The sequence below is a fragment of the Lissotriton vulgaris genome, chromosome 9 (assembly GCF_964263255.1).
Source record: "Lissotriton vulgaris chromosome 9, aLisVul1.2, whole genome shotgun sequence".
NCBI lineage: Eukaryota > Metazoa > Chordata > Amphibia > Caudata > Salamandridae > Lissotriton > Lissotriton vulgaris.
The window spans coordinates 966,399,121-966,419,351 of record NC_141697.1 but is presented as its reverse complement, the minus strand read 5'-3'; the positions used below and the strand labels follow the sequence as shown (position 1 = coordinate 966,419,351).

Genomic DNA, 20,231 nt, shown 5'->3' with positions numbered 1-20,231 from the left:
GCCTGGAAGCTGTCTTGTCTCAGTCCCGGCTGACACACACACAGAGGGAGGGAGAGGGAGAGAGAGAGGGAGGGAGACACAGGGTTGCCTGCTTGTTGAATCCTTTTCCCATCAATAACCTCATATTTGTTGCTGACAGACAAAGGCAAGAAGTAAGAAAGCAGAAAGTAAACAGGGGTTTTAGGTTTTTTTTTTTTTATTTGTAAAGTTTAATATAGCGCGAAAAAGATCCCAAAGGATATCAGAGCGCTTTACAATAGGTTGGCATTTCCTCTTCATAATCCAACTATTTAAAATACCAATTACATTGAATGAGTGAGCTTTACAATGCTCTTCCGCCTTCCTGTCTCAACTTGACACAATTTAAGATGTTAGGAAAGCTAATATTTCCCAACTGCTAGATGTGCACATTAATTAACTGGACAAAAACGTACATTTATTTTTATTAAAAATGACATTTCCATACCAGAACAACAGTAACGATTTCTGTTACTACAATTCTAAAAGAGTAATATGAAATGCATTAAAACATGTCTTGAACCAATCCTAAACCTAAGCCTAACACAAACCCTTGCCTTTGTGTTTATAAAATAGAATATTTCATAGTGAAAGTATTTCATCTCAACACTTTCGGTATTTATTTAGGGTACCGATTTTTTATTTCTATATCCCATTACGGCAAACCGCCCGGTTATTTTTTCTGAACACACAAGCAGATATCTTTAGGTTTCGTGAACTTCAAGCTTAATGAAGTCCTCTGCATTACTCATGTTGTATCATTGTTCACTTAAAACCATGACTAATTTCAAGATCACTCAGACTTTAGGTTGAGTATTGATACTTAGGAGCTTTGTGCCCACTCTGATTTTTCCCACTCAGATTTGTTCCTCTGGTACCTTCTTGGATCCAAACTTCTACAACAGACCAGTGGTGTTGCAGAAATATGCAGAAGCTTAGCGCTGCCTTCCCCTGCTGAATCACACTACCCCTGTGCACCACAACACTTTATGGTGGGTGACCCAGTAGTTCCAGGACATCAGACTAAAGCGGACTAGTGAGATCAGTTTTCGGGTGTAGACGTGCAGTCGATACAGAGACAGAGGGCGAGTGAGACAGAGAGAGAGTGAGACAGAGGGAGAGTGAGACAGAGGGAGAGTTAGACAGAGGGAGATTGAGACAGAGGGAGAGTGAGACAGAGGGAGGGAGACAGAGGGAGGGAGACAGACAGAGGGAGGGAGGGAAACTGAGGGAGGGAGTCAGAGGGAGGGAGGGAAACAGAGGGAGGGAGACAGAGGGAGGGAGGGAAACAGAGGGAGGAAAGGAGACGGAGGGAGGGAAGGAGACAGAGGGAGAGTGAGACAGAGGGAGATTGAGACAGAGGGAGAGTGAGAGTGAGACAGAGGGAGAATGAGACAAAGGGAGGGAGACAGAGGGAGGGAGGGAAGCAGGGAGGGAGGCGGAGGGAGGGAGGGAGACAGAGGGAGGGAGGGAAACAGAGGGAGGGAAGGAGACAGAGGGAGGGAAGGAGACAGAGGGAGGGAGACAGAGGGGGGAGGGAGACAGAGGGGAGAGAGAGGCAGACAGAAGGAGAGAGAGACAGAGAGAGGGAGGCAGAGAGAGGGAGGCAGACAGAGGGTGGGAGACGAGAGGGAGGGAGACAGACGGAGGAAGGGGGAGACAGAGGGAGGGAGGGGGAGACATGTGAGGGAGGGGGAGACAGAGGGAGGGAAACAGAGGGAGGGATACAGAGGGTGGCAGACAGAGGAGACAGTGAGAGGGAGGGAGAGGGAGAGAGAGGGTGAGGAGGGAGACAGAGGGAGGAGGGTGACAGAGGGAGGGTGACAGAGGGAGGGTGACAGAGGGAGGGAGGCAGACGGAGACAGACAGAGGGAAGGAGACAGGGAGAGGGAGACAGGGAGGGAGACAGAGGGAGGGAGACAGGGAGGGAGGGGGAGATAGACTGAGGGAAGGGCAGAAGGAGGGAGGGGGAGACAGAGGGAGGGAAACAGAGGGAGGGAAACAGAGGAGGGAAACAGAGGGAGGGAGACAGAGGGAGGGAAACGGAGGGAGACAGAGAGAGGGAGGGAAAAAGAGGGAGGGAGACAGAGGGAGGGAGACAGAGAGAGAGAGGAGGGTGGCAGAGAGAAGGAGACAGAGGGAGGGAGATAGAGGGAGGGAGGGAGACAGACAGAGGGAGGGAGACAGACAGAGGGAGACAGACAGGGGGAGGGAGGGAGACAGAGAGAGAGAGAGAGAGAGAGAGACAGTCAGAGTGAGGGTGACAGAGGGTGGGTGAGAGAGAGCGAGAGAGAGAGAGAGAGGTGTGTGTGTGTGTCGAGTCTGGTGGCTCAGTGGACGAAGGCGTCCGCTGCAGGGACCTGTGTTCAACCTCATGGTCACAGTTTTTCTAGCTCTAGCCCCGTCCCGTCCCCCTTGACCCCGCCCCCATCAGTGCGGCCCTCAGACACAAACCACACTGTAAATTTGGCCCCCGAGAGAAAGTTTGTGAGTACCCATGTGCAACCTTTTAAAATCAATTAGGGCTCTGAGAAAACTTCAAGAACAGATATGCTGATCAACAACATGGGTTCATTAGACAAGAAGATGGCTCTTTTGTCAGAAGGACTGATTGGGCTTGAAACCAGGATTACAATTCTATAAGAAAAGGTTGAAATACAGAGATTTAAAATGATATCCAGCTGAAAAGCTTGCATTATAAATGCAAAGATCTGGAGAATAGACCTCACTGCTCATATGTTAATCTTGGTTCTTGGAGCTTATCGTAGCACATGCCCAGCTATCTCTATGTGACACTACTGCATTTCCAACTGATTAGATCTCTTTGTTCATTGGAGTCCTTTCTATTTCTGTTCCCATAGATCAGACGTATGAAGCAGGATGGAGAGTCATTCACTTATCATGCGGACTGAGCATGGAATCAGCTCCCACTTAATTGGTGTACAGGATTAGGTCCAGCAACCTATTTTGGAAAATGTGTGAAAACCTGTGTATTTGATCTGGCTGTCTGAGTGTGCTATCTTTATGGCTGGGCTGGTGTTGCAGTTTTCTTAGCACTGGGACACTCTCTGAGAGTAGCAGTTGCGCTTTATAAATTGCCTGATTGATTGTTGATTGATTTTATGATTGCTTTGTTTGATTGACAGAGTGATTGATTGATTTAAATGTGAGGCTCCCCAATATATTGAAAGGTACAGAGGGATCATTGGAAATTGCAGAGGCAAGGGATTCTGTGATGATGTGGGAGTCTGACTGCGAAGGAACAGCAAAAAAAGTTGCAGTACGGCATGGACAGTGACATCTATGAAGTGCTGAAACTTTGGGGGAATACAGACAGGGGGACACATGTTGTATCCCCCTGAATGTATCCCCATTGCGGGGGAGGCATGGGGGCCTTTACTCCTGCAATGCCAGCCTTTTCAGGGTGGGGCTCCCGCCATGAAATGGCTGGTGGTGCAGGAACTAAAAAAAAAGCTCAACGGGACTGGAACAGTCCAGCGGAGCATTTTACATTGCGTCGCAGCTCCGCCACCACCAAGGAACGACTGTTCCCTGGCGCAGTCGGTGGTCCAGCCGCAGGTAAGACTTTAGAAGTCATAATACAGCAAACGGTGGACTGCCACAGCTGTGCCAACATGAGTGAGGACGTCGGAAGGCCTCCACACTCTTAATCAGGCCCATAGAGTGCGTTTCGCTCCACTGAAAGTCGGAGGACACTTCATTGTATCCTCATGGTGTCTAAAACTCCAAGTAGAAGTCTTGGGTCTGTAAAAGTCTATCCTATCATGCCTAGGTTTTCTCTTGTCAACTTTGATCCTTGTGCTCTATACTATCAAAAAATAAAGAGTAAAGAAGCCACATCACCTCCTCATTCCAACATCAATGCGAAGGGCTTTTCCAGCGCCATTTTTAGCAACAACCAATCGTCTCAAGCACGGTATTCCCCTTTTACCCAGTACTCCCATTCGATATCCCCACTGCAATTCTGGGGGCGATATAGGGCCTCTACTATGCCAAGAATTGAACAGCAGTACTACTCTTCTCTCTCAATACTCAGCAAAGCAAAAGCCAGATAGTGGCTCTGCCCTCATGTTCACGCAGCACTGATGCTCCCATATGAAAACCTTAAGAGCTAACATGAATGCCTTCCTTTATTGTACTGGGAAAGCACAATCAAGTCCACTTATAAAGCAGAGCTAGTGTCAGAACCTGCTCCAAATTCCACACATCAAAAATGGGTAGAAAGTGGAGCCCGCAATACAGTTCCGGCGGAAAAAGGCAGTCAACCTGGAGCCTGCAAATTCTGCCCCACCATATAAAATTATTTTGAGAGAATGTTCCTAAATGTTTTGGATTGCAATTTCCCCAAATAGAAGTTGATGTTTTTTGCTGAGCTAATCCTCTACCATTAACCTACTTTTGGAGCACCTACTTGCCCTCTATTTATGTTTTTTTACAAATGTAAAAGTTTGGGAAGAGTGTGAATATTAAAATAAAAGTTAAAAAATGACCAGTTCCAATGTACCAATGAATATGAATTATGTCGCACATTTCTTTCTTTTTTGCTTACAGTCATTACTTCACCAAGGAGCTAGAGACAATGTAAGGTATGCACTGGTGAACTTTAGACTTCTTTCATGTAGCACTTTCTTAATTTGGGGATAAAATTGTGTTAAAATACAATTTTAACAAAAGTATCATTGTGTCTGTTCTTTAAAAAAATTCTGAGACTCGTGAAACCTTTTATAAAATCATCTTAACATTGATGGCAGGAATGTTGTGAAATTGTTCCTGCCCAGAACAGACTTGGAAAAGTGCCTAAAAGTTGATTGCTAACTAAGGTGGCCATATGTTTGTTTCAACAGTCTCTTTCACCCTTTTAGTCCTGTGACTCATAGAATATGTTCCTGGCAGTGATAAACAGTTGCTTAGTTTTCACATGCACTGATTTGTCTCTAAGCGATGGTTAGCATTTTATATTTTACTATGAGGACTTAAGGAATAATTTAACTTGAAAGCATACAAAACCCTCATTTCAGGTTAAACACAGATGTCTACCGTAGATGGCTTGCACCCAGCATCACTTACCAGCTTTACGCTACAGAATACATTTTCCACTTCAGTTGGTAGACCTATGGCCTTCTTTGAGATTACCCCTTGGCTTTACAATCACGAATGGGCATAATTTCAGACAACTGTATAGGAAATAAGAAAGTCTTCCTTCTGTCGAAAACTAGTTCTTGTATGAGGACTGTAATTTGAGGATTCACATGTCCGAACCCCATCCAGATGTGCTCTATGCTTGATTGAGATAACTTCACAAAGCAAAGCCTGTTGCAATGGGGAGATTCCTTAGCATTACATTGTGCTCTTTTTAAAGAGGGAATAATACTGCTTTAGTTTTCACTTTTTGTAAAGTATTTCTGAGTCTTGCCAGGGAAGAGAACATAAAATTTAGGGATGGGTGAAGAATGCCGCTCTGCAGGCAGAGTTGGTGGAATTTTGCCCGGATGTATGTCGTTACAACGCATACTTTTACAACGCATACCTTTACAACGCATTTTTTACACCGCAACATCCATTACAACGCATTCCATTACAACGCATGCCATTACAACAAATTCTTTGAAACTACCTTTACAACGCATTCCACTACAACGCATACTACATTTACAGCGCATACCATTACAACACATACCATTACATTGCATGTATGGTAAGTATTGGATAGTGTAGGGGTAAAAAGTACTATTCTAACCCCAGGGGGTGCAACAGTAGGGTAAGTGTTGGATTGTGTATGGGTAAAAATTACTATTCTAACTCCAGGGGGTGCAACAGTAGGGAAACTGTTGGATAGTGTAGGTATGCGTTGTAATGGCATGCGTTGTAATGACTGCGTTGTAATGACATGCGTTGTAGTGGTATGCGTTGTAGTGACATTCGTTGTAATGGTTGTGTTGTAATGGATTGCGTTGTAATGGATGTTGCATTGTAAAAGTTTCATTGTAAAGGTAGTGCGTTGTAAAAGTTGCGTTGTAAGTGTTGTTTCCCGTTTTGCCCACTCCGTGCTGAGTTCCGAAAAACTCTCCGAAGTGGCGCAGAGCAGAGTTTTTTTTCTCATGTGGCTCGCCAGCGGTAAATTGACAAGTGCCTACGAGAAAAAATAACGCGCTAGACATCATCCTAGCGAGATTTCTCTTAGCGGACAGTCGTGGCAGGTTGCGACTGCTCACTTTGTGGAAGCTACAGCTTGAGCAGAATGTCTACTCAATGTCTACTCAAGCTGCAGTGCCCTCTGGCGTAACGCATAGTGCCTCGTGTGCTGATTTTAGAGAGTGAGACAAACTCCTGGTGCTAAAAATCAGTGCGAACAGCACAACTTCACAGACTCCGCTGCTAGCGTAACTCCGCGGTGCACAGCAGAGTTTTCCTGGCATTTTACATAGATCCGCGGAGTAAAACTCCATGAACTTCACCCAGGCTTAATAAAAAAATTCTGGGAAACCAGGTAGGTTTTTTCCAAAGAAATGTGACTCATTTGTTTTTGCACGTTGATCAGATGCTGGGAGTTTAATGTGTATAGAAAGCCGAATGTAATTAAAGAGTGGCAGGCATTAATTTTTGATATGCATTGTTCACAAATGTTCTACCAGAAATTGCATGAAATTAGAACTAGGGGATTAGGAGGAGGAGATTAACAGAGATGGTTGAAAGGGGATAAAATAGATTACCAATGTAATACATTTTGCCACTGTCAAGCTGCTGAGGTTTATGTATAGGTTTAAGGGGCAGAGACAGTTAACAAAGAAAGAAGGGAAGACTGTGAGGAGGCCAAGGTTAAAGTATAGACAAACTTACGTTTATCCAACGGTGGTTCATAAACTCTGTGATGGTCATACGTTCAGTTGGGTCTGTTTTCAGCAACTGCCGAATCATTTCCTTGGCTAAATAAACATGGAAAACAGGAGAACTTAGGGTTCATTTACATTTACAAAAGTAAAGAATAAAAAAGCATATTTTATACAATGATAGAAGCATTAGTGAACGTCTAATCCCCTATCAACGGTTACTCCCTCCAATCCACATCCCTCCATTTTTGACAAAAATATTTCCTGCATTTTATGTATAATTCATAATATTCCTAATTACAATAACGTCTGAGCAACATTTGACAGTTATACATTATTTAACTCAAGATATTGTTTTAGGGCACAGCCAGTTAAATCTGAATACGTGTGTGCATAACAATATATATATACCAAGAGCAGGATTGCTCTAAACGCATCTGTTGTTTTGCCCGACAATTTACCTGACTAGATCTGTGTGGCCCGTACTTCATTAACATACAAAAGAGAAGTTGCCTGTTGGAGATATATATATATATTTAATTTCCAACAGCAACCCGTTCTCTTGGCTACCCTTCCCCCCTCCTACGTGGCCTTACGCGCTGATCGTCCAGCGGGTAGGGTTGGCGGCGGAGTGGCGATAATCGCTCGGTCGGAACTAAATTTTCAAACCATCCCCTCTCCCCCCATTCCTTCCACTGAATTCCTTACAGTTCGCTCCCTCGCCTTCTCCCCCCCCATCACCTGTCTTCTAATGTACCGTCCTCCCCAGTCTTCGCCTCTATTCTTGCCTGCTTTTCAAGACCTACTGGTCAACTTGGTGGTTAACTATGCATCAGTCTTGGTACTAGGAGATTTCAATTACTGGCCATCGGACCCTTCTGAGTGCACAGCCTCGAAAAAATTCACTGAGTCTCTCACATCTTTAAACTTTATGTCGCACATCTCTGTCCCCACTCACTCTCATGGTCACATACTTGACCAGGTCTGGTCCCTTAATCTTCCAGTCTCCCCGGTGACGGTTTCCCCCTGTCCTTGGTCTGATCATGCCCTTATTTCCTTCTCCATCTCTCTCAACCCGGTTTCCAAAGTCCCCCACGCCAAAAACACCTAGGCGCGGAACTGGAACAGAGTTGACTTTCCCACCCTGACGTCTCACCTTCGGAATTCTACCCCGTCCCTCTCTGGTCTTCCGTCCGACTCTCAAGCCAACGCTATCAACACCTGGTTGGCTAGAGGGTGTGACTCAGTGGCTCCCCTGCGTCGCATCTCCGTTCGGCGACCCAAGGAGTCTATTAGGTGGTTTAATGACCACCTAAAAGAACTTAAACTGTCCGTTCGACAGGCAGAAAGGCACTGGAGGAAAAACTATTGTCCTTTACTTAAAACCCTCTATCTGACATCACTCGCCGACTACAAGACCGCAATCCTTGCCGCCAAAACCTCTTATTTTTCAACAAAAATAATCACTGCTGAAAACAAGCCTGCATAGTGCAGGACCTGGCTTACTCCGATAGGGCTTCACCTCAAATCCCCCCATCCCAGCCCCTATGCAACCAACTAAACACTTACTTTCCTGACAAGATCGCTACCATTAAGGCCAACATCCCCCCCCCCTCGCCTGCCTTTGTTGACCCTTCTCCTCCTACTATTCAAAACCTTCTCACCTCCATCCCCCCCCTCACTGAAGAGGTATTCCTGGGGATACTTCCCAAAGTAAAATCAGGTTCCCCGGCAGACATCTGTCCGGCGCGAATCCTCCAACAAATCTACTCCTCCTGCCCTGAACCCCCCATTACCTTCCTTAACAGCTCCTTAGCGCGGGGAGTCGTGACCCCTACGCTCAAATCAGCCACCATAGTGCCCATTCTCAAGAAGCCTGGCACTGACCCATCCATCTCAGCCAACTACCGCCCCATTTCCCTGCTGCCCTACCTCAGCAAGGTGCTGGTGCGCTATGTCACCGCGGTATTCAGCACCCACGTAGAGGCCAATGGGGGACTGGCTTCCCGCCAGGCTGGCTTTCGACCTAGGCACTCGACTGAATCAGTCGTGGTATCAGTCCTGGACAACCTCAGGAAGGGTATGGATCACAACAAACACCAGGCGCTGGTACTCCTCGATCTCTCCGCCGCATTTGACACGGTAGACCATACCATCTTACTGTCCCGTGTCAAGGCGGCTGGAATTGAGGGATCAGCCCTGGTGTGGCTTTCCTCCTTCCTGAGGGACCGCACTCAGGCGGTCCGGCTAGGAGACTTCACAACCACCCCACTCCCCGTCACGTGTGGTGTCCCCCAGGGTTCTTCCTTGTCTCCCCTAATATTCAATCTTTATATCTTTCCCCTCATCTTCGCTCTTCAGCAGCTGGAGGTCACCGTTTATAATTACGCGGATGACCTCCAGCTCATCTTTGACCTATCCTCTTCTCCCCTCTCTGTCTCCAGCTTTCAGCACACCATGACATTCATCAGGGACTGAATGAACCACAACCATCTCAAATTGAACCCGGACAAAACCGAGTTGGTTCTTACCGGTGGTTCTTCCAGTCCCTGGAACTCTCTTTTCTGGCCCCCAACCCTTGGTCCCGCCCCCACTCCTTCTACCACGGTCAAAACGCTGGGGGTCAAAATGAATAATCAACTTACCCTTCACTCCCAAATCAGCTCTGTGGTTTCCTCCTGCTTCCTCACCCTCCGAACTATCCGCACTGTCGCTCGTTTCTTCTCCCCCCAGGCACTCAAAATGATCAGAGCGGTCTAGTGATATCACGGCTGGATTATGGCAACGCTCTTTACAATGGCATACCAGCATGCAGTCTCAGGAGGCTGCAGCTGGTCCAAAACCAAGCTGCCCGGCTGGTTTTTGGACTCCCACGCTATCACCACTCCACACCCCTCCTCAGGGAGCTTCATTGGCTCCCTGTTAAAGAACGTTCTCTGTTTAAAACTGCCTGCATGGTTTTCCAGGCCCGACAAGGCACCGCCCCCGCCTTCATTTCCTCACTAATAAAAGAATACGCTCCCCCCAGAGAACTTCGTTCCTCCACCAAATCCCTCCTTCAAATCCCACGCTTCAGACGCAAAAAGTGGGGTGGGTCCAACTTCTCCACCTTGGCCCCCACTTTCTGGAACTCCCTCCCAGACCACCTTCGTGCGGCTACCCATTATGTTTCCTTCCGTAAGGAACTAAAAACGTTTCTTTTCAAACAGGCTTTCCCTGTGTAAACCCCCTCCCCGGCTCTACCACCGGATCTTACTTTTGTCTCTGTAGCCAATACCCTCCACTAGCGCCAAGAAACCGTTCGGTGCACGCTGCGCTTTATAAATGTTTTAAATTAGAAATTACATATGCCACAGTGGGCCAGGTATCCTGCAGTGGACCAAGCAAAGATTTCCTCAGATGTGGAAATAATAAAACTTCCAAAGGGTAACCTTTGCTTCTCACCAAAACCAATTGGGCTACAGCGGAACTGTTGAGGTCAAACGCAGACAGGTGGCCACCATATGCTCTCACAACAGAAAAATACTCCCCCGGTGTCCTAGTCGCCACTGACCTACTCACTGTTGGGAAACACTTTTGCAGTATCTTAAGATGCAGGCCTTCTACCATTGAAACACAATTCGGAGTACTGTGTCATCCTCACCTTGGTAACCAAAGTGTTACCTAATCATTTTGCTGAGCCCTTTTGAACGATGCTTACAACTCATCTTAAATCTTAATGCCCTAAATTGTCAGTGATGATTCTACTTTCAGCTAATGGGAATATTCTAAGAACTAGATCCATAAAATCCAAATGACACTCTTCCAACACACTTTTTCATCGAGATTTTGTTCAAGTCATCAATTCATTAATCATTTACTTTTTAACGCACAACAAGACAGACTAGTAAGACTACTAAATAGAAGACAGGTTGAATGTATAACACTCAGTAAAAGGCCCAAAAAACAAATTGGCTACTACAATTGATAGTGGTGAAAGGTAGGTGATAGGCGAAAAAACATGGCAAATCTGTACTTTCTGGTAGCGATTTGGATGACAATATCTGCATAATGAAGACATTATAGGTTTTGCAAGGTGCATGGGGCCACTTTCTGCATTTCTGTCGGAGCTACAGAGCTCCTCTAATCGACTTACAAGCAGAAAAGTCTAATGGGCTGTGAAATTACCATCAAGATTCTTATGCAAGTGTTAAAAGAAACAGAGCAACTACCATGTGTGACTAGAGGTACCTGTCTTTACCATGTGGAGCAGAGGCAAACCTCTCTCTCTACATAAACATAATTTCAGTCATCATTTTGTTAACTCCACACTCACATTTTGATAGGCTAGGCAGCTACCACTGAAAGGTACTAAATTCTAAAATACAAACTAATATCATAAATATTAACACCAATAAACAATTGAACCCTGGCTATGGAAAGGTAGGGACTGTGGTGCAGCTAGACCTTTTGCTGCCCGTGGCGGTCGGAAAAGAGAGGGGGTGCTGGCAATTGAGCCATCCCACACGGCCGCTGGTAAGAGTGGGGGGAGACAACCGCCCCCAAAACTTGTGCCGCCAATGGGTAGGAGGTTTAGTAAGAAGTACCAATTTATCTCCCCATGGGAATTGTTACAATATCCCACATGGTGTAAAAAAAAGACTGGCAGCTTAACCATCAACCTAATATGAAAAAACATAATGTGCAATTGTTTCCTGGAATTATTCGTGTTGGTGGTGGCTAAAGAGATTTTAATTACAGACAATCATGCAATTCTGTATGACAAGATCAACTCAAAAGACAGATTTTAAGTATCTCCCACTGTTTAAGACATAAGAGTATAAAAACATTTACCATCTTTTTTCATCATTGGTAGAATTAAAGCCAAGAGAAAACCTAATGAATTTAGTTATTGCAAGTCGGCAATTTGCAGAAGGAAGTGAGGAGAAAGAGAACTCATAAGTGACGGGTTTACTGCAGACACTGTCTGCTGCTGATCTTGGCTGTTCCATCCATAGTAAGCCCCAAACCAGACATATTTGTATTTGTGTGTTTATTAAGCTTACATTTACTACTTTCCTGGTCCTGAGTTTGAGAAGAACTAAAACAGAACGAGGAAGGTAAATAAACAATGAATGTGAAAGGTTAAAAATATAGATCTTTAAAGTTTCCGAAATTAAGAAGGGCTAGGCAGGAGCTGAGTTAACTGGGGAGTTTGCTCCATTCCTTTACTGCGGCGATAGAAAGGGCATTATCTGTATAGGTTTGTCTCCACATTATTGGGATGTTCAACATTAAAGGCCTACAAGGATGAAGACACCCATGGGGGCACATATATGTTTAGAGTACAGAAACTGAGGAGCAGAACCATGGGTTATCCGATATATGATGATCATTGACTTAAATAAGATCCTCTTCCTAATGGGTAACCATTTGCATGATGTGCATTTGTTTGAGGACAGGAGAGATGTGTTCACTTTAGGAAGAGCCGATGATCCAAAAGACGGACAGCTATGTGTTGCCTGAAATGCAGGTAATTTAAAGGTTTGACTGGGAGCTTCACAGAGCTGGCATTGCCATAGTCCAAACAAGATTGAATTGACACCAGGGCAACTGGCATATGGTGATAGATATCAATAAAGGGCATCATTTTCCTCAGACATTTGAGTTGCTAGAAACTTGTACTAGCCACCATGGAGATCTGAAGTTGTAAAGTAAGATCAGAGTCTAAAAAAATACCAAAATAATATACCACTATAGGCACTAGAAGTAGGACACAGGGATGCTGACGCACCTGAAAAGGGACAATTATGAGGTTTGGATGATGAATGAGATATACAGATGCCTGTGAATTTGTTATTGTTTTTTTAATCGTCACAGTTGCTGTGCTTTTACACTATGGGCCTAGTTACAATGTCCGTCGGAAAACCTTCGACGCGCTGACCGGAGGCTTTTTGACCGAAATTGTAGGTTTAAACTATGACCGCCGTATTACAATGATGGCAGTCCAAGATAAAACTGCCTGTGGAATCCGACTCGGTTCTGACGGGCTCAAGGAGCCCATACACCAGTCGGAAAGGCCTCATAATCCCTAAAGGACAGCCGTTCCACCGTTGGGATTTTGATGGCACTTTCCGACAGCAGTTTCATGTCGGGACTGCTGTTGGAAAGTGTCTTTGGGGTGCCCTAGCAGGGTCCCCATGCCCCTGGCCCTCCACATTTGGCCCTGGGGCCATCCCTTCCCATCCCTGCACTGTTTGACAGGCACTGTGTATAGTTTTTATTCTGAAGTGGGATGGAAACAAGGGTTTTATTAGGATTAAAACAAATCAAGGCACTTGGGGATGCACAAATATTAAGTATTTGCTGAAACGAGTTTAACATACATTAATGTTTGTGCACAATAGAGTTTTATGAGTAAAACTATACATCTGTGCAAATTTAGTGACCATTTTAATGGAAAATGTGGTGTCTGTAAATCACGGTGCACTGCTACACCGTGCTTTCGTAATATATTTGCGATAGTGTGCTCCTGATTGCACCACCAGCTACATATCATACCCTGACCTCTCACCTGCTGAATTGGTGTTGCTCATTTGCTACTCTCTTTTTCTGAATTACACTAGGATTTTTCAAGAGCCCTACAACTTCAGTGATGTAATATTGATGGCAGCACCCCCACTCTGAAAATTGTATCAGCACCACTGCATACCACCTTGGCACAGAGACCCATACCTTCAGGGCAGATGAAAAAGTTGAATTTATGAATGTCACTTCTGGAGTTTATAAATTCAGATTTTTAGGGATCAAGTTTCAAGATGTTGGTGGCCATCCAGTGGTGGACTGTTATGAGGCTGGCTGGCTGGTTCATGGAAACAGGTGTGGAAGTCAATTGTGAGCAGTTTGACAGCTGATATTTCAAGATTAATTGTTTATCATCAGCTTACTTGTAGAAATGCAAACCCACAGTTGGGCTAGGAGGACCAAACAAATGGTGAATAGTTTCTGGGATACTATTGATCCTGATGTACTCCACAGGATGCCAATTTAGAACCAGATTTAAAGGGTGTAAGACATATGACGTGAGTGCCAGAAGTAAGAAACAACTCAATTAAGAGCACTGAAAGGTGGTCGCAGCCACACTTTCTTAGTCTGGAAAGTGAGAAGATGTACATCATGAGCTCTGTTAGTGTTCAGCAGGAAAGGGAGATGATTGATGTCCATTGCTCTCTAGGGTGCAGGGATCAGCAAACTAGGGAGGACCGGAATAAATGCTATATTCTATTTAGAGAGCCAATCCCCCGCTATGTTGAGTTATTTTCAAAGACTTCTGAGAGATTTTTGCCCATGAGTCACATTCCAAGGACATGGATAAGGTGATTCTTTTAACGAAGGGAATGTGTTATGGTATGAAATTTTGAGTGACCGATATCAGATTTTTACTAATGGGTGGAGCTTACACCCTAAAATACCAGTGTGTCTCAGAATCATATTATCATACGAAAGTGGAAGCATGAAAATCTTGCCAAAGAAATGGATCTCAGAATTTTACCAATATCTGGGCCTTAAAAATGAAGATTTCATGTAAGATTCCTCTGGGGCTATTGAAGTGGTATGACCCTCTGCTAGTGAGTTCCTGCCCGTACTTTTTGGTTTTTCTCTATTATCTACTGGGCATTTACGAGAGCTTATTTCATTGAGCAGCATTGTGAGGAGACCCCTATAATGGTTTATAAAGTTGACTGTGCATGTAGAAATTGAACTGCAAAGTGCAACAACAGAGGACCACTTTAGAAACTTTTCCCTCAAGTCAAGGCACTTAGCCACAGCTCAGAACAGTCTTAGCCAGGAACCACAGCATGCCCAATAACTGACACAGGCCATTAAGCACACCTCAATATCTACCACTTTCCCCGAATTGTTCATGCAAGCACCCATTTGGATTTCACTCAATGTTCAGTGCTCCTGCTGGAATGGAACCACCTTCACTGCCTAGAAAAAGCACAAACTCTGCAGCACCAGACATTCCCTCCCCTCCACTTTGATATGGCTTGAGGGATAAGAATCCAGATTCAACTTACCCTCCTTAACTCGACCTCCTGGGTACTTGTATGCCTTCCAACTTATTCAACGCAGCTCATCTGCTTCGGTAACAGATTCAACCCAAAGCCATACAGTAGGATGCCTTCACCATTAAAGATTAAATTCTTCATTGCCTGGATTGAACTCAGTTTGCAGGGCGCTCCGATTGAGTCAAACACAGGATTGAATCATATAAACTAACTATTATTATTAATAGTTCACTTGTAAAGTGCTATCTGTTACCTATACATGCATCCTGGTGCTCATTACAGTGATCAACCTGAATAAACGAAAGAAGACTTGACAAGCAGCACTCTTTGTTTGGAAGGGGCGGCTTTTGGAGATTAATGGCTTCACATATGCCATGTTGATTGTTTTGGCTCCTCAAGCTTCATTAATGTTTGTCTTTGTATCTAATCTTCAAATAACTGCACTATTGTGCAGATTGTGGCACATGTATCACATATTTAGACACTTATCTTTATAGTACATCCTTGCTATACTCCCCATATTAGTTATGACGATCCGAGCATCATTTATGGAAAGAAACAGTTGGCTTCTGTGGGACAAGGTTGGCAGCCCAGCTCTTCACACGCAGCTCCTAAATTCGAGAATCTCAAAAGCCATCTCTTTTTATGGAAAAGTGATGTGACTCGTAAAGATCATACTGGCCATTGGATTACTTGCCCCAGTGGACTTTTGTCTGGAGTCAACTGTAAGGAACCTCGGCCTTTCATTTTTTTTTTTTTCAATCATAAATCCATTTATTGGAAAACTTAGCGGGATAAAGGTTTGCTTCGGGTTCATCAACTTTATTCAAGTGGTAAATTTCTTACCTTTCTTGAAGCACAATTACTCTATAATTTACCCAAATCATATTCTAATAAATTTGGGATCTTACTTCAAACCACATCCTCTTCTCAGTCTTCATTATCTTCCATTTCACCTTCTTTATTATCTTAAACAATATTCTCCCTTTATTAAGTTCCCAATCAAGTGCATAATCTATTTACATGTTCCTCAATAAACTTCCACATCACAGAAATAAGACTAACATTAAATTACAATGGGAACAAGGCTTCTATTCCTCGTGGCTCTCCGAATTTTGAGATAAATTATGGTTAAAAATCCGTAAGACTTAAAGATTGGCTAGTACTACTCAAACTCTTTTCTTTCTATACAATAAACTTATGTTTACTCCAACTTCGTTGCAAAACTTTAAGTCTACAGCCACCCCAAAATGTTGGTCATGTAATGCTTTAAATGCTGATTTATTTCATATGCTTTTTTTATGTCCCTTTACTCAACAGTTCTGGTTGAAGGTATGGTCTTAAATTAATATAATTTTCCACACCCACATTTCTCACATCTCAATAATACATAAGCACACCCTTGTCAAAGCCTAAAACATGACACCATCAATGAGGGCTTCTGATGCGAAGTCTGGCGTTGAGAATACGTTGCTCATTTGTTATGTTATGTTATTGGGTATTTATAGAGCTCGCAATCACTGGGTAGGTCTCTAGGTGCTAGTTAATGAAAAGTCGAGGATCCCTAGTATTTATAAGCCTGTGTAAACGACCACGTCTTTAGAAGTTGCCTAAATTTGGTGTAGACAGATGCCTGCCTAATTTCCTTTTTTTTTTTTAATAAAGAGGATTTGCAAACATAGTTTCATCGTTATTTCATACATGTAAATCTTATAATATCTAACGTATTCAGCAATTAAAGCTAATATATCGTATAGTATATGTCTTAAATCACAAAAGCAATGTTATATAATCCCAGCATAGAAAGAACGAAGAAAAAAGGAAGAAAAAAAAGAAAAAAAATAAGAAAAAACGAAGAGAAAAACAGGTTGACATATTATTATTAGTCCGATCCCCCGACCAACTTTAGCTAAGTGATAATTAACTCTGTAGTGGTTGGATCAGCAATCCATCAATGAAGCGGAGCCCAAATTACTCCACCCCGTTTTCAGGCAGCCCGGCCTTTACACTTATAAAGTTCCTTTTCCAAGTGATATATAGCCGGTAGACGGCCGATCCATGCTTGAAATCGTGGGGGATCTGCATCTTTTCAATGGGTTGAAATTTGGAGTCTCATTACCGCAATTGCGATAAAGACAAATTTGCTCGCAAGGTAGTCGCATTGTTAAACTTTCATCGCATCCTAATAACATTAAGGAGGCAGATATTTTACTGGGATGTGCTACTGCTGTTGTCAAAAAAGATTCCAGTTGTTTCACCACTGTATTCAGTTGATCGCAGCTATAGAACATGTGTATCGTTTCTGCAGGTCCTTGCTTGCATCTAGGGCATTTATTGTTATCTCTTTTACCCCAACAATGTAATTTTTCAGGGGTAAAATAAAGATCATATAGTGTATAATAATGTTGGGCTTTTAAATTCGCAACCAGAAAATTCTCCTTAGATAAATTCAAGGATCTGTATAGATCGATATTACGATCCCCGGTCTTCATAGCCCATTTAGCCTCAACCGCTATCAGATCATCTGGGAGTGTATCCATTAAGACTTTATATATATTCTTAATTCGAGTCAGCGGATTGGAGATCATTTCAATTAAGGGTATCTTATGAAGCATTAATCCCTTTTTTATAACTTTATTCAGATAACTTGTAATCTGATTATATTTAAAAAGCGAGTTATCAGATAAGCAGTATTTTTGTTGAAGCTCCAGAATTGGCAATCTTTGTTCAGCACTATATAAATCACCCACCATGAGTACTCCCTTTTCCTCCCATTGCCAAGCTGTTCTATCATACTACAATGGGGAGGAATTAAAGGATCGCCATAGCGGAGTATATCTATTATATACATGTATATTAAATAAAATCTGCATCTTTTTCCAGATCTTCCAAACTGCAAACATTATCTTTTTTTAATTTTTTTTTATAATAGCTGGGCTCAATTTGTCTGGAGAGTATCCCTTGAGCGATATTACCTACGGCTAGCTCATAAATTGAGGGTAGATCATCATTTAGGTTATTGCCTGCCCCTGCTGCCTGGCATAATTACATATGCCATTTGCTGCAGAAAACACGCGTAATAGTAATATGTAATATTTGGGGCAGACCATCCTCCTTGTTCCTGCGGTAATGTTAAAAATGTAAAAGATCTGCGAATTTTAGAGTATTTCCAAATGAAAGAGCTGAAGATGCTATCTATTCTTCTTAAAAATTGTTCTTTGATAATGGTTGGTATTCATCTAAACAAATATAAAATTTTCGGGAACACAATCATTTTTAAGACGTTGCATCGTCCTATAAGAGATAAGTGGAGTCTATTCAACCATTGAAGATCTATGCTACTCTGATCACATATAGGTTGCATGTTTATTTTCCAGATGGTACCTATATCTCTAGTGATCTTAACCCCTTCCCTGCTCATGACGAGCTCAGCTCGTCATGCAGTACACTGGTCGTGTGTTTATGACGAGCTGAGCTTGTCATGAACAATGGGATCCTGCATTCCTTAGCACACAGCTGGAATTGCCTTAGCAGTCAAGGTGTTAATACCTAAATAGGTTACTTCAGCCAATTTTCGAGAATCATTACACCCGGTGTTAATGTTTCATAAAATCTGTGTTTTGCCTGCGTTTAAAAGGTAACCTGATTTCCGGTAATACTCTTCTGCTAATTCCTGGATTCGAATTATCGCCTTGTCTGGCTCTGTTGTTATTACCGCCAGGTCATCGGCATATGCCATATTTTTGTCTCGCAGGTATTACGTTGGACTGGGGTGATAGTCTGGTCCTGGAGAATTTGCTCGATGAAGATGTCAATATAAATAGCAAAGAATATTGGCGAGCAGGGACACCCCTGCCTTGTCCCTCTCGCAATTGTTATTGAAGCGGACTCTTCTGCCATGATATTCTATTTGGCATATGGCCGATGATACATGGCCTGTATAGCTGTTACAATGCCAGGGCCAAAGCCCCCTTTGTGCCATGGTTGTCCATAAATATTGCCATGCAACACGGTCGAAAGCTTTCTCTGCGTCTAGGAACCTCAGACTTTCAAGCCAGCACAACATTGCTTGGTTTATTTCTGAAGAGCCGTAGTCTTACCTGTAGAGGATACACGATTCTGTCTCATGAGCAAAGAGGAAGCAGTGGTGACGCAACGCCACCATCAACGATTTACAAAAAGGGGGTGGTGATGAACAGAGTGTCTGAGTTAAACAGACCACTCTTACCCAGTCCAAAGATCAGGGCTTGATCCATCACCGTTATTTATCTCACTGCCCCATCCCAGCTCAGAACCTGGCTATATGCAAATCAGTCTGTCCCTGGCCCAGTGCATCATGGGAACAGGGCAGACTAAACTACCAAGCCAATTCTTCACCAGAAAGGAGACAAGCTACCGGGGACCGGTTTCTGGCATTTCAGCCTTCTTCGGCCCGGCTTGCTTGAATCCTGATGGAGCAGTGAGAAAGGGACTCATGTCTGAGTATACCCTGCCACACCTATAGTGGCCAAAAACTATTTACAAAAAGGGGGTGGTGATGAACAGAGTGTCTGAGTTAAACAGACCACTCTTACCCAGTCCAAAGATCAGGGCTTGATCCATCACCGTTATTTATCTCACTGCCCCATCCCAGCTCAGAACCTGGCTATATGCAAATCAGTCTGTCCCTGGCCCAGTGCATCATGGGAACAGGGCAGACTAAACTACCAAGCCAATTCTTCACCAGAAAGGAGACAAGCTACCGGGGACCGGTTTCTGGCATTTCAGCCTTCTTCGGCCCGGCTTGCTTGAATCCAGATGGAGCAGTGAGAAAGGGACTCATGTCTGAGTATACCCTGCCACACCTATAGTGGCCAAAAACGATTTACAAAAAGGGGGTGGTGATGAACAGAGTGTCTGAGTTAAACAGACCACTCTTACCCAGTCCAAAGATCAGGGCTTGATCCATCACCGTTATTTATCTCACTGCCCCATCCCAGCTCAGAACCTGGCTATATGCAAATCAGTCTGTCCCTGGCCCAGTGCATCATGGGAACAGGGCAGACTAAACTACCAAGCCAATTCTTCACCAGAAAGGAGACAAGCTACTGGGGACCGGTTTCTGGCATTTCAGCCTTCTTCGGCCCGGCTTGCTTGAATCCTGATGGAGCAGTGAGAAAGGGACTCATGTCTGAGTATACCCTGCCACACCTATAGTGGCCAAAAACGATTTACAAAAAGGGGGTGGTGATGAACAGAGTGTCTGAGTTTAACAGACCACTCTTACCCAGTCCAAAGATCAGGGCTTGATCCATCACCGTTATTTATCTCACTG

General features: G+C 43.8%; 1 protein-coding gene across 1 annotated transcript in view; it reads right to left on the bottom strand.

Annotated features, from left to right (window-relative positions):
- Positions 1–20,231, bottom strand: part of MAPKAPK3 (MAPK activated protein kinase 3) — a 282,502-nt gene that overhangs the window by 23,933 nt on the left and 238,338 nt on the right. The window contains exon 10 of the mRNA XM_086938816.1: positions 6,877–6,962. Coding sequence (XP_086794942.1) covers positions 6,877–6,962 — 86 coding nt within the window. The remainder of the gene's footprint in view (positions 1–6,876; positions 6,963–20,231) is intronic.